The sequence below is a fragment of the Tachypleus tridentatus genome, unplaced genomic scaffold, assembly GCF_004210375.1.
Source record: "Tachypleus tridentatus isolate NWPU-2018 unplaced genomic scaffold, ASM421037v1 Hic_cluster_2, whole genome shotgun sequence".
NCBI lineage: Eukaryota > Metazoa > Arthropoda > Merostomata > Xiphosura > Limulidae > Tachypleus > Tachypleus tridentatus.
Genome location: NW_027467782.1, coordinates 13,725,037 through 13,740,350, shown reverse-complemented (window position 1 = coordinate 13,740,350; position 15,314 = coordinate 13,725,037). Strand labels below are relative to the sequence as shown.

Genomic DNA, 15,314 nt, shown 5'->3' with positions numbered 1-15,314 from the left:
AAGGATCATTTGTGTGTTGGTGCTGTTTGTTTGTGATACATCAAGTATGAAGTGTTAAGTGGTGGTTAGCCAAAAGAGATAAAACCTTAAAAGTAATGTCGGCTGTGTAACGGTATTGTGTATATTAAATCAGTTAACAAACACACGATCTAAGTTAATACTCGTGGAACAAGTTGGTCAACCTTAGCAAATGTTTGTTACCCATTTTTTAACACAGATTTGAACAAAGTTAATATTTGGAGAAGCCAACTCAGAATTGAACAAGGCTAATACAGAATTCGAAGTTGAAACATTTGGACAACGCTAACAAAGTATTCAAAGGTTCAGGACATTTAGACAACACTATTAAACCTTTGAACAGTGTTATACGATGTTAAAAGATATGTCGATCCATTCTGACTCTCCTTCTCATACGTATTCTCAGTGTTAACATCAATATTGAATTAACCGTTGTAAAAGGCGTCGCTTAGAGTATGTTGAAACAAGATGAGCGTTTCTCTTACAATGAATGAAAAATATTACTTGATCCATATATGATGCACGTGTAGGGTTACACGTGAGTTACATTCTGAACTCCGTTCAGGTGTAAAAGATTTACTACGTGATGTTCTTCGGTAATACTTTTAGGTATTTTATATACGTGTGTAAACGCACGTACACGTGTGTGTGAGTGTAGTAAGTGGCTGGTTGTATGCAACAAAGGAATATGACAAGTCGCGTGCCATGTTTGAGCAGTAAACCAGTTGTGTCGTCACGTGAGAATAAAGTAAACATCTTAACGATACATGTATCTTGTGCAGCAAATTTATTTCTTCTCTTTCTGGTCTGTAATCTCACTTGGGATATATCCCATATTCACCTCTGTATTAATGAACAAGTAGTTTCACGTTCATAATATATTTTGTACTTTTAAATCCTGTAGTAGGTGGATAATATTTGTGTGTTTGGACACACAACTAACTATCAACAATAATCTATTAACTCGCATCTTGCCCGGCATGGCCATGTGGTTAAGGCCCTTGACTCGTAGTCTTAGGGTCGCGTGTTCAAATCCCCGCCAGGTCAAACATGCTCGCCCTTTCAGCCGTGGGCACGGTATAATATATTACGACCGATCCCACTATTCATTGTTAAGAATAGCTCAGGAGTTGGCGGCAGGTGGTGATAACTAGTTGCCTTCCCTCTGGTCTTACATTGCTGAGTCAGGAACGGCTAGAGCAGGTTGTCCTCATGTAGCTTTGCGCGAAATTCTAAAATAAACAAACCACCTTATCATCGGTGTTTATAACGAAAGAGAAAATATGTAGTGAATGGTGGTTAGTTATGCAATTGAAACTTAATTATTCTGCGAGATCCACTCTTTATAATTTTACAAGATTCTGCGTTATGTATTAAGCTGGGCCCGCCATGGCCAAGCGTGTTAAGACGTGCGACTCGTAATCTGAAGGTCGCGGGTTCGCATCCCCGTCGCGTCAAACATGTTCGCCCTTTAGCCGTGGGGCGTTATAATGTGACGGTCAATCCCACTGTTCGTTGGTAAACGAGTAGCCCAAGAGTTGGCGGTGGGTGGTGATGATGACTAGCTGCCTTCCCTCTAGTGTTACACTGCTAAATGAGGGGCGGCTAGCACAGATAGCTCTCGAGTAGCTTTGTGCGAAATTCAAAACACAAAACAAACAAACAATGTATTAAGCCCTCTAGTGACTCTGCAATAAGCTTGAGGGTTTCCAGATGGAGTGTTAGATACTATAAAAGATCATTCTCTTGCAAAACAAAAATACACAAATCATAAATTAATTACACCCAAACACAGACGTTTTCTATTATACTTTATTTTAGCCGTGATGAAGCATTTTGCTTGAATGACATATATAAATGTGTAACGCGAATGTGTTATGTGTTGACTTTTTACACAACAAAGACATTTTTAACAGCGTCGGACGTAAAAAAAGTTCCTTCCAGTGTCACAGTGCTATGTCTGCGGACCTATACTGCTAGAAACTGGGTTTCGATTCTCGTGGAGGGAAGAGCATAGATAGCTCTTTGTTCACATTAACAAAACAAATATAAAAAGATACATAAATTAGGGAACAAACTTGGGTATGAGATAGCTACAGAATATAGTCCAAATAGTTGTAGGTATACACACAAAAACAAGACTTAATCTCTGTTCGTAAGCCTGACGCGTGAAAAAAAAATAACTATACATATATTATAACTAATATAAAACTGAAGTGTGTCACCAAGCACCGAGACCGGAAAGTAAACTTTCTTGAAGATACTTCAGGCCCTATAACGCTCACATAGCTGTAGGTACACCGTAAAGAAACGTAATAACGTGGTAGCTAAGTTATCGAGCACAGTTATGAATATCCGAGAGAAAGAGAGAGAGAGAGAGAAAAAAAAAGTATTAAACCCATTATCAGTTCAATCTCAACAAATGCGTAGAACATTTCCGCCAGAGAATTGCGTCATTTCCTTTTGATCCATCGTTATTTTTTATTTCATGATTTGTTAATGTAAAAATGCGGCGACATTTTGTTTTGAAACCTTAATATTTACTATTTAAGTAGAAAAATTACATATCGTTACTAAACTAAACTACCGTGGCAGGGGTTCAGTTTAGAGAGAGAGAAATCAGAAGAGTTCTCTCCCCAACTGGGGTGTTCAGGAACTTTGTAGTTCCTCTTCGTCCCCTTTCGTGGATTGTTATTAAGATTAAGTGGTGTTTTTTTTTATTATTATTTTAATAAATTAATTATCGTTATTATTCTTGACTTTTTGGGTGGAGAATGTCTCACTAAATGTTCTTTTGGGTGGAGGCAAAGGCAGCAGAGGAAAGAAAGGCCGGGACCTGTCCCGAAAGGAAAAAGTTGGGCAGATGTGAACATGAATGTAATTCATTCAAATTCAGATCAAATCAAACGGCCCGATTCTGGGTCTGGCAAAAAGGTTGCCTAGGCTGGGATCTAGAAATCCAATGCCTGAAGAATTTGATGTGGGGGGAAACGGGAGTGCCCCGAGAAAACCCACTTTCACACGACAGGCGCCGAAAGTTTTGCCTGTCGTGTGCCCTGTACCTGAAAAAAAGGAATTCATGTTAATAACATAGATTTTATTTAATTAGATTCTTTGTTGAGTGGATTGTGATTCTTGAAATATGTTGTAAGGTGATATGTATTTTGTTGGTGCACTTGATAATTTGTGTAGTGATGCCGTTAGTTTGTTTCTATTTTCTGCTTTTAGATAATATTTCAGAGAAAGTTCTGTTATTCTATCTCTTATAGTTGGTAAATTACTAATTTGGTGTAGATAATTTGTTGGTGTAAAAGATGGTAAACTGAATGCGGATTTTAATATTTTGTTTTGTTGCACTTGGATTTTTTGGAGTGTGTTGTTTGACATGTTGTATGTTACTTGACATCCGTACTCTATTAGTGGACGGATGTAAGCCTTGTATATTTGTATAATGGTGTTCGGTGCGCATTTCGATTGTTTACCAGTTATAGTCTTTAGATATGAAATCCTTTTTCTGATTGATGAGTGTATATTGTTTATGTGTTTTTCCATGTTAGTTTTGTGTCGAAAGTGACGCCAAGGAATGTGATGTTTTTGCTCATGTTAATGGTTGTGTTTTCAAGTGATAGTTTTATTTTTTCTAGATTTTTTCTTTGCTTTAGTTTTCTGTAGAAGGTGATTGCTTGTGTTTTTGTCGGATTTAACACGACCCTCCACTTGTTGCTCCATGTTGAGACGTTGTTTAGTGATTCTTGTACGCGAGACATGGCCATTACTGGGTTTCTGGATGTGCTCCAGATTGCGATGTCGTCTGCGTATTGTGAATTGTGTGTGTATGTTAGATTTGGAAAAGGTATGTCACTGACGAAAATTATGTATAGAAGTGGAGAGAGGACTGATCCTTGCGGCACTCCTGCCGTTATATTAAATAATTTGAGGGTTTCAAGGTCGCCGTCAAGCAGAGCAGACGTGCAAGTCAAGAGCTGCGAGACAAATACATGCCTCCACAACAAGCGTCTGGAAAAGCTGTGAAGAAGGCCGGAAAGGCCCAGAAAGCCGTACGAGCTGGAGACAAGAAAAGCGAAAGAAGAGGAGGAAGGAGAGCTTCAGTATTTACATTTACAAGGTTCTCAAGCAGGTCCATCCCGATACTGGAATCTCCAGCAAAGCTATGTCTATCATGAATAGCTTCGTGAACGACATTTTCGAGAGAATTGCTGCCGAAGCTTCTCGTCTGGCTCACTACAACAAGCGATCAACTATCACGAGCCGGGAGATCCAAACTGCAGTGCGTCTGCTTTTACCTGGAGAATTGGCCAAACACGCCGTCTCCGAAGGGACCAAGGCTGTGACTAAGTACACCAGTTCAAAGTAATGTGTTCTTCTTCTCTTTTCAATTCAAACGGCCCTTTCAGGGCCACCACATCTTGAAAAGGAGAAAGTCACATCGAATCTATTTCACTATTAACAGTTCAAGCATGCTTTCTCTATAACCATGCTTATAACGTGCGAGTAGAAATACACACATTATTAGAGAGTTTTGTTCCATTCCCACCTCTATGCTCTCAGTGAGTATTTTTCGTTTGTAGTTAAGTGAATGAAGACAGACAAACGAACGTATACACACCCAGCCAATACATGTCGTCACCGAAAGGTACAAGATAATTATGATAATAACAAGAAAACAACAGCTACTCATTATTTAAGAAAGCAAAAAAGAGAGAATGACAGAGGGTTAATCGATACACGGAAATAGTTATTTCGTTTAGAGTGACATCCATTACATGTTTAATATCCATGCGCTTGGGAGAAAACGAAATAGTGTCTGAGGGACAGAGCAACAGAGAAATTGTCTCTATTAAGGAGCATAAATCATATTAGTTATTAATAACTAGTAAATCTAATAGTAAGGCACACTATTCAGCCGTATATGCATGTGCATACGGAATAGATTTCTCCATTACATTTGTGAAAGGCTCAGTACACTTCACTAACTAGTAAGGAGGCATACAATTTATATGGGTGGCTAGTAGTATAATACTGTTGCGAAAGAGTTAATTAATGAAGGAGCCCCGAGTTATTTTCCTTCGACCAATTGTGATTAAAACTAAAATGTAATTAAATGCAGTACTAATTGAAATTAAACTAAAGTTACGAATCATTAAGTATAATTTGAAAACGAGCATATCTATAACAGCACAGGGAAGAAATAAATAAAGTCGCACTACATTACTTTCTTTTCTCGAACGTTCGTTAGACTACAAATCTGAGCATGAAACGTTTTTAAGAAATTTTTTACCATTTCACTCGCTCGATATAACAAGTGTTGTTACGAGCGGAATGAGTGTTTTGTTTGTTTTTCTGTAACGACTTATATGGCAAACTCTTTATCAGGAGATGGTGGCCCTGAAAAGGGCCGTTGATTTTGTGATATCACACAAAATTGGAAAAGAAGCAGCTTACTTATTTCTTTCCTGCCACCTTCTTGGAAGCAGCCTTTTAGGGGCGGCTTTGGCCTTCTTGGGGCTTTCGGTTTACTGGCTGCAGGTTTCTTTGCTGGCTTCGCCACTTTCTTTGGTTTTGCCTTTGCCTTGGGTTTTAGCAGCTGTCTTTGCTTTCTTCTCAGCTACTTTCTTGGGCTTACTCGGGGCTTTACTTTTCTTTGCAGTCGTTCCTTCTTTCTTCTTTGGTTTTTCACCACCTTCTCTTTGCTCTTTTGAGCACTCAGCTTGAAGGAACCCGTAGCTCCTTTTCCTTTAGTCTGTGTGAGAATGCCACTATTCACTGCTGATCGAAGATACTTCTTGATAAAAGGGTTCATCCGCTCCACGTCCAGTTTATAGTTAGCAGCGATGTACTTTTTGATAGCCTGGAGAGAAGAACCTCCGCGTTCTTTGAGAGAAGTAATGGCAGTGATTACCATTTCGTATACCTTAGGATGTACGGGTGCCGTTCTCACCCGTTTTTCGCTTTTGTTTGCTCACCTTCTTAGGAGAAAGAGCCGTGGTAGGCGCCGTCGCATCAGCCATTTTAAAGCTTTTTTTATTTATTAATCTTTCTACTCGGTTGAAAAATACGAGCACAAGCACGTGAAGACCTTAAGTAAAGAGAGAGCGGCCGTAATTGAGAGCTTCATCTAACTGAGAGAAGTCAGCTGGGGTCGCCATTTCTCGCGTCTGAACGTATCATCCGGCTGTGTTTGTTCACAAAATTCTGGGTTCCTTTTGAGAAGTTTCGAATTTCCAAAATTTTTCCTAAGGTCTACTAAACGAAAGTTCTATCTTTCTTCTATAGATAGGTCTATCCACGATTCGTCAATGGTGGCATTTTTACCATAAAACGTGCACCAGTGCGAATGAGAAGCTTCTTTAGGATACAGAAGTTTTTCTAATCGTTTCTCAAGTCACATCACAGAGTGTTTCAAGTAAACAAAACATTTCACATCGAATATCTATATCACACACCCTCAAATGAAAGTATAGTATTTGTAACAGAGCATTATATCATCGGAATATCACGTTAGAAACGAGGCAGTCTCTAACACGTCGTCATTTCATGTTGGGTAGTGCTAAGTGCAGAAGCTTGTTCCACGCTACAAAGAAATTCTCCCGAACAACACAGAAAAGTAGTTTCTATTCCTTATTCAGAAATTGTTTTCGATCCTTATTATCGTAAACAGTGCATTACAAAGAATATTCAAACAGCAAAACGATTACAGGCCACCCTAAGCCAGTTTGAAAGCAAACTGGTGAGAGTTCGTGACAAATGAGAAACGAAACTAGTGTTCGTCGATACAATCATATAACACATATTCGATTTCAATAAGATGCCTTGAATCGTTAATTTATTTCTTTTTTATACTTCCTCTGAAGGTTGATTAATATATATAATATTTATATATATAGAAATAACGATGCAGTTTTGAAACGCAGTGTTCTTGGCTTCGTCGACCTTTCTGACATCATTAATTAAGGAATATTTTATTGTAGAGTCTATGTTTACACACATTTTTCGGAGATAGAAAACTTTAGAGTGGTATCTAATAAGCTTGCAACTTTCATCTTTTGAATATAAATTAACAATTGAGCAAGACATTCATTCGTCTCTCTAAGTGTATGTGTACTCAATAAGCGTAACGCTTCTTCATTGGCGAGTGTTATTTCTACACTGTTAGAAATTGTTCGTAATTTTACACTGCAATGTAGTGGCAGCAGAGTTGACGCTACACTGGAGTGTAATTTTTACGGTGCATTGCAAAAAACAAATCTTGTCATTTAACATGGCAATACACCGTAATTTTCATGCAAATACAGTGTAATTTTACATAGCAAGGTAGTGTAATTTTAATGCTGATAGGAGTAATTTTACATGGAAGGCAGGGTAATTTTTATGCTGATGTGGAGTAATTTTACAGTAATATGGAGTGTATAATTTTTACGACCATGGTGGTGTTACTTTACAGAAAGAAATGCTCAATATGATAACATGCGCGGGGCCTGCATTTTTAGCATAACATTAATAGAAAGAAAGAGACATATGACTTTTTCTTGAAATAAAAAAAACAGAGACTCCTGTTTATTTTCCATATTTATTGCAAACTGATGATATTTTGTTTTCAAAAAACATGAAATAATGGTACACAAGGAATGTCATGCCAATGTTCCTATTTATTAACTGGTTAAATTTCAATATTAGAAACCATAAAGTCTTGCAGTTGTTTAAACTTTTATTGTCCATCTTTTATTAAGCAGAAATAAAATCTCAGTAAATAACTGAGATATCATTATCAAAATCCCTTAGATTGTCTATCAACTTTCTAACTTTGGTACTAAAGGCAGGCCTCCTCTTGTCGGTCTTCCTCACTTTGGAGCCCCTCTGAGGATTTATGCCAAGGAAGATCCTGTTAAAATTGATAAGCATGGTTAAATGAGTCATAATATCCTGGAATTCTGTTTTATATATATATTTTTTTCATAACATTTTGACAATTCAAATTATCTGCATTATAACAAAATACAATAAGGCCACAAGGAACAAATCTTTTGTTACTCATCCTTTTATTCCTTCTAGAGTGGGTTACAGGGCACTTTTGTTTTTATTCTGACCAGTCCACTGTTCAATTTGCAACAAAATCGCTCAATTTTTCATACATGTCAATTCTCTTATAGAAAAATTGTCATATTCTGCTGCAAATACCATGTACTTCTATTTCTGCCTACTAGTGACATAACTTTTAAACTGAATATTCAACCAAATACTTCTAGCAAATATACATTTCATGCTGTTAACATATATTTTAAAAAATTTTATTCAGTAAAGCCATAAAATGTTTATAGGGCAGCCAAGACTGGATGCACATAGCGATGATTCACAAATCTGTATTTCTTGTGGCCTAAGCTTAAGTTTTGTATGGTGAAACAGGTCTGGGACATGTGAGAGAGGACCTGTGTAGTAAGACTAACTAACTACTTCAGCTGGCCTTGCATGTCGGCCAGTCTAAATACATGCAAATTGATTAGTACAAGTTTAAAACTTTTGAAAGACCAACTGTGAGTAGGGAACATTTAACCTTGGTCCTAAGAATGGCTCTATCAAACTGATGGGTAGCAACCAAAGTACCGGTATTCTTTTGCATAGGAAAGAACTATTCATATTTATCATCTTCATTTACAGGTCAAAAGAAATTATGTAAGTAAATACAGGTAAATTAAGAAAGTGCTATTCCAAACCTTTGAATAAATTCAAGAGTGTTGGCAATGGACTCTGGGTAGGTGATGTTCAAGTTATAATAAGCTGCTATGGTCAAACCAACTGCCATCCGTAGGGTGACATTTTCTGCCAGGATACATCCTTCTACAACTGCATAGCAGTTATTTTCAAATGGATGGTTTCCTACAAAATATAAAACAACAAGAGTACATTTTGATGTTCTTGTGAGGCATATTGTCTTGTTAATACTGTTATCAAGTTTTCAGCCCTGATAATTCAGGTCAGACCAAAACCACATATGGAACCCTGCAGCCTGTAGTGTGTAGTTTTCTTTTATATATCTCTCCTGATGTTACAAATAAAACAAAGTACTTAGCAAACTGCCTAACAAGGAAATAATTACAGCTGCCCTCTTCTATCAGAGGTAGCTATCATATTTTCAGTGACGTCTGTGTGTCTCCCTGTGTGTGTGAGTTGCCCACATTTTTTGCCATGCAGGACTGTGTAATTTTGACCTTGAATGGTCAAAATTGAGGTCTAGCAATTCACAGGTTTAAACTCTAAATTTACAGAAACATCAGGGAATTCTGAATATTGTATTATATAATCTGCAGTGGTGTCATATATTTTAAACATATCTCAAACTTTAGGCCTTCATTATCATTTTCTTGTTATTTTTAATATATTTAAAGAAAAACATGACTAATTGTTCTTAATGAAGGTTTTAGAGTTTCAAAAAACACAATGAAGTCCATTAAATGGAAAAATAGGCATACAATGTGATGCACATACCCCCCCCAAAAAAAAAAAAATATCCAAGTACAAAAACAGTATGCATGAGTAAGAATATATTAATAAGTATCTTACCTCTGATGACTACATGGGGGTGAGGTAGGTCATCATGTTGTTCTAAATCAGCAGATGTGATGATATCCTGTTGAAAAAATTATATAATCCTATTACATGTATTTATAAATTAGTGTCTAATACTGGAAACATACAGCAGGTCAAGTGACAGCAAAAGTTGATTTGTAATCAGGATTATAATATGAACTTATCTGCAGCGCAGCCCTAATTTGACGGTCACATAAGTGCTTAATTCATTTGTATAAATTCTGCCAACTTCAGTGATCCATAATACAACATTCAAAATGGGCCGCAGTGTTGATTACGTTGGTTAGCAGCGTGATTTCACGATGCTTATCAGCGTAGATGAGAAAACATGCGTATGTTCCGTAAAATAACGAGGCATTTCTTTGTTATAAAACGGTTATTTTTTACAGTGTAGGTTAAACATGTATATAGATGTCAATTTTACAACTTTTAAGTATTTTTAAACAAATTTAGGATCCAGGGGAGTTTTTCTTTAAATTTTAAAACTTCGATCAGTTCTAACTCATCGAAACACACTTGTCACTGAACATTAACTTAGTACTAGTCTGATCCGTTAATTGTTAGTAAGGCTTTGCTTGTATTTCAAGTAGCATCCTGCCTTTTTAAAACACATAATTTGTTTGTTTGATGTTAACTGCAACTGCAAATCTACACAGTAAACCGTCTTTACTCTGTCTATCGAGGGCATCGAAACCCGAATATAGAATTATAAGCGTTTAGACTTATCACTAAACCATTGGAGGAGAGAAAACAGCTTAACTTGAAACTCTATTTATCTGATTTCATGACTGAAACGTTTAAAAACCTAACGAGAAAAACGTCTGAAAAATGATCAAAATATGTTTATCTTTGCCTCTTTTAATCACATGTCGGTATTCGACTTGTTAACTTATCCAGTTAAACAATACAGATAGTTAAAGTGGAAAAGTGGACACAAACATGTGAAGGAGTATATTACTGAAGTTGATTATTGTTATAATACAAATTGTAAGTTGTTATAAAGTGCTTTTTCTTAATTAAAGGAGAAAATGTTACGTTGATTATCTTTTAAACGAGTGTAACGTCTCTTTAAACATGTTTACACGTGCTAACTGATGCTTTTACACATGTTTACATATAATGGATGGTTCTCTTATACATGTTAACATGTGGTAAATGATTCACTCACACTTGTTTACATGTTGTAAATGAACCTCTAATGTGTGTTGGTATATGGTAAATGATCATGCTACACATGTTTATATGTGGTAAATAATCCTTGTACAAAATGTTTATCCAGTTTATATGAAGTTATGCATATCTATAAGTATTAATGAACGTCAAACAAATTTTAAAATAAACCTCGTTTTCGACTCAAGAAATAAGGATAATTCTTTATAAACTATGATATGACACGACTACTAATAACACTTCGGGCTAATACATTTTGGGTTCAAAATATCTAGACATTCATTATGCTTCTACTGAATTAGTTGTTTTCATGGAAGATATATTTATAGAAATAACATGAAATATTCTAGCAAATTCAAATTTGACTAACTTGTTACTAATGTTTTTACTTTGCATTTTAGTTTTGGAAACGAAAAAACAGCAGCAAAAGTCTTTCAGCCGTGGGGCGTTATAAAGTTACGGTCAATCCCACTATTCGTTGGTTAAAGAATAGCCCAAGAATTGGCGGTGGGTGGTGATGACTAGCTGCTTTCCCTCGAGTAGCTTTGCACGAAATTCAAAAAACAAACGTCGTTATAGTTGAAGGACTTAACGATGTTTCATTTGATTATAATTAGAAAAGTGTGATTTACATTATTAGAACAACTGTCTTGAAGGATAGGAAAATGATAAAGAAACAAAAATGACAATTGTGAATGATATCTGTTTCTGCTTTGTGTGCCTAAAATTAACATTTTACTTTTTTAAACACTAAAATACCAGTTTTCGATTGAAATGTTTCTGATTCATCTTAAAAATTAGATTATCTGATGGAAGTTTCATATTCAAGGCAAAATTTCTGAGTTTCTGAGAAAATATACTACAAGAAAATGACACATTTCCTAATACTTAGCCCTAGTTTTCTATCACCACTCACAGTTAAATTACTTTATTCAAAGAGCCATCAATAGGAGTTTAAATCCAATACGATTTTCAGAACACTTACACTTTATATAGACTAATAATGTAAAAATAACATAAAACCATAAGTTTTAGTACTTAAAACGCTAAAATCCAGAGGTAGATTCCCTGCAGAGGACGCTGCAAGCGGCTCAATGTGATTTTGATTTAAAACAAACGTATTCATTTCGACTGAAATACTATAGCATATCTTAACTCACAACCTTTAAAACACGAATTGAATAAGTAAGCAAATAAGTAACTGGGTTGAAGAGCATTCAAAATTCATGACAAGCACCTGTAAATGATTTTATGGTTTAAATGATTTTAACAGTTGTTTGTTTGTTTTTTGAATTTCGCGCAAAGCTACACGCTATCCATCCCTAATTTAGCAGTGTCAGACTAAAGGGAAGTTAGCTTAGTCGTGACTACCACCACCAACTTTTGTGCTGCTCTTTTACCAATGAATAGTGGGATTAATCGTCACATTATAACGCCTATATGTTTGGTGTGACGGGGATTCAAACCCGCGACCCCCAGATTACGAGTCGGGTCTAGAAATTGGGATAAGATTACTGCATTAATTCTAAGAACTCTGGTGTAGGAAAATTGAGAAGTTAAAAAAATGATAAGACTTCTGGGACAGATAACATTCTCCCAATGGCTTTGAAGGAAGTTAAAAATCGGATATATGAGTTATTTACTATAATTTTTGTCAGTCCTTGAATAGTTGGAATTTAACTAATGGAATTCCTCCTTTTAAGGGAGGTGATAAAACTATTCCAATAATTATAGACCCATTAGTCCTACATCATTTGCGGAAAAAAGATTTTAAAATATATTAAAACAAGCGTTGCTAGGTCATTTAACTAAGTTTAAAAGTTTTTTGGATGTTCAACATGGCTTCGCTGAGGGAAAATATTTTCTTACAATTCTTTTGACTATCTTTGAAAAAGTTAATGGTTATGATTTTCAGAAAGCATTTGACACATAAAAAATCTTGTAAAATTGTTTATGTACCTGTGAAGGATAGGTTAGTTAGTTGGATGGAAGAATGGCCGGGTGGAAGAGAGCAGAACGTTGTTATAAATGGAGTTCAGTCTAACTGTATTAACATCACAAGTGGGGTACCTCAGGATTCGGTCTTAGGACTTTTGTTCCTTTTGATTTACATCAATGTCAGAGATGAAGAAATAACCAATAAGTTATTTAAATGATGTCAAAGTTTTGGGTGTTGCTAACTTTGAAGAGGATTTACATCATTTAGTGAGTTGGGCAAATATAACGGCAGATTGGTTTTAATTATGATGAATGCAAGATAATAAATACATGTGGGTTATCATAATTTGAATTGTAGCTATAATTTTGGTGGGAATAACCAGTGTTATGAAAGAAAGGGATCTTAGTGTAATACAGTGGAGTGTCATTAAGCCGTGGACCAATAAACCGCGAAATCGCTTAAGCTGCTGTAGCAAGTCTTATCCCAAAATTTTGATGTATTAAATCTACTACCTGGCTTTTAAAGTTTCTCACACTCTCCTTGTCTTTATAACTTCAAGGGATATTTAAAAGGATTTGCTTTAATTTAGGAAATAAATAAAATATATTACAATAGAAATTTACCGTTAATCTACCTTATCCGCTCTCTATGTCAGCTTTATGGAGGCCGCCATTGTTACCGAATCACACCTCTCCATACATTAAAGTTAATCCGCGGTAAATCCGTGAAAAAAGTGATCAATAATTAAAGTATTATTTTTAATTCGATAATCCGATATTGTTATGGAATTGTATAAATATTGGCCACAAGCCCAATAGAAATCACTTCAGTTTCTGAATTAATAGTGAGCATATCATATTGACATGTAACACGGGAAAACGAAATTTTACAGGGAAAAGCAAACCATCGCAATGCATTGGTCGTTTGTGTTAAAACGGCACTTGTCAATTGTATCTGAATAGTCTATACATTAATATTGTGATGATCACGCAATGGTTCGGATGAGGCTCCTCGGCGGAGCTGTTGGCGACTTCGGCTTTTCAGTCACAAAGGTTTAAGCCGCGGTTAAGCAGGTTGACTCCCCCCACCACCAAATACCGCGGCTTAACGGCGCTCCACTGTAATTGATCAGACTCTAAAGACATCCAAGCAGTGTGCTGTTGCTAGTGGTAAGGCAAATAAAATTTTAGGTTGTATCTAAAGAAATGTTGAATATAAGTCTAAAGCGGTTATCATTTCATTACATAGGTGGCGTACCACATTTTGAACATTGTGTTCAGTTATTGGCTTCTCACCTTAGAAAAAAAGATATTCAATTATTGAAAATGGTTCATAGGTGGGTTACTGCAACGGTGACTGGGATAGAGGGGTTGTCATGTAATAACAGATTAAAATATGTTAAATCGTTTTCTCTTGGAGAAACGAAGAGTTAGAAGAGATCTGAGCGAGATGTTTATAAAGACAATATAAAAATAAAAATCAAGAAATGGCAAAACACGGTGGGAAATAGAAAAAGTGATAATGTGATGTAATATGCAGAAAATAATACCAGTGCAGAGAAATTAAAACATGAGTGATACTAACAATGAAAAGTAAGTTGAATTGTAAATTTAACCTTGGAAATTGTTGTGGGATCGAGATTTGGCATTGAAGTATGTAATGATGTAAGCTTTTTAAGTTCCCTGTTTCAATAGATATATATGGAATTATCTTTGATGTACGTTAACGTCAGCTATATTCATAGATGGCGCCACGTCTTATATATATAACCCAATAAAAAAATAAAGAATATTACATTTTCCATAACACATCATACATGCAGTGTATAAAAGGCCGTATAAACGTCTTACATGTCTTGGACAGAGCTATAGTATTACTTGTGGTGAAATTAAATGAAAAAAATGGCCATACTTATAACAATAATACATAAACTGAACTGAAGTTTCTGCTTCAACAGCCACAACAATGCTGATAAGAAGAGCCTTTGAGATATATTAACTTCCTTCTTTGATTCGTTACCTTTCAACTTCGGTCCGTAAGACACTTCTTCAGCCAATGACCTATGCTAATTAATTACATGAAACACTGTGAAAGAACTTTAGGACCCCGGTGTTGAAAGCGGGTGAAAGAAAGTGTCCATTCTGCCACAACTTTGGCCACTATTTCTTCCTACAAAGTCACACTGACCATTGCACAGTGTATACCTTGTATAAAGATACAAATATTGAGTTCTCATAGCCTATAGACAGTTTTGGTAAGATTATAACGGGGAATGTAATAATATTTTATGTTATAAATAAATTGTGTGAAAGTTAGGACTTTTCTGTTGTTTATTATAGCATCAACCCACGCATTTTATTTTTAAGTTCATTATCCGGACAAAGGACCTCAGCTTGTATAAATCACATAAAACTTTTCTAATTTCTCTTTATTTAATAACGTTTTCAGATTAAATACAAAACAAAACATTATTTTTCGAAAGTCTTGAAGAACAAAATTTATTCAAAATTAGGCTTAAAAACTATTATAGGGTGAATGATGTACAAATATGATTCGCAATTTCTACCTCTAAGCAAACACTTGA

The 15,314-nt window shown here is 35.7% G+C and overlaps 2 protein-coding genes across 21 annotated transcripts in view; one reads left to right on the top strand and one right to left on the bottom strand.

The window, feature by feature from the left end:
• The window catches only part of LOC143242429 (uncharacterized), a 59,190-nt gene extending 44,165 nt beyond the window's left edge, over positions 1–15,025 (top strand). For 5 of the 17 annotated variants that reach the window (XR_013022680.1, XR_013022682.1, XR_013022681.1 and 2 more), the window contains exon 6: positions 14,688–14,714. Coding sequence is in view for 4 of the 17 variants with exons in the window: in XM_076485815.1 (XP_076341930.1) it covers positions 14,688–14,728 (41 nt within the window). In the remaining 13 variants the exon portion in view is untranslated. Of the gene's footprint in view, positions 1–14,687 lie in introns of all 17 variants that reach the window. The other 12 variants (XR_013022675.1, XR_013022674.1, XR_013022673.1 and 9 more) reach the window with 9 other exon arrangements.
• The window catches only part of LOC143242162 (sodium- and chloride-dependent GABA transporter 1-like), a 532,318-nt gene that overhangs the window by 295,524 nt on the left and 221,480 nt on the right, over positions 1–15,314 (bottom strand). The window lies entirely within an intron of this gene.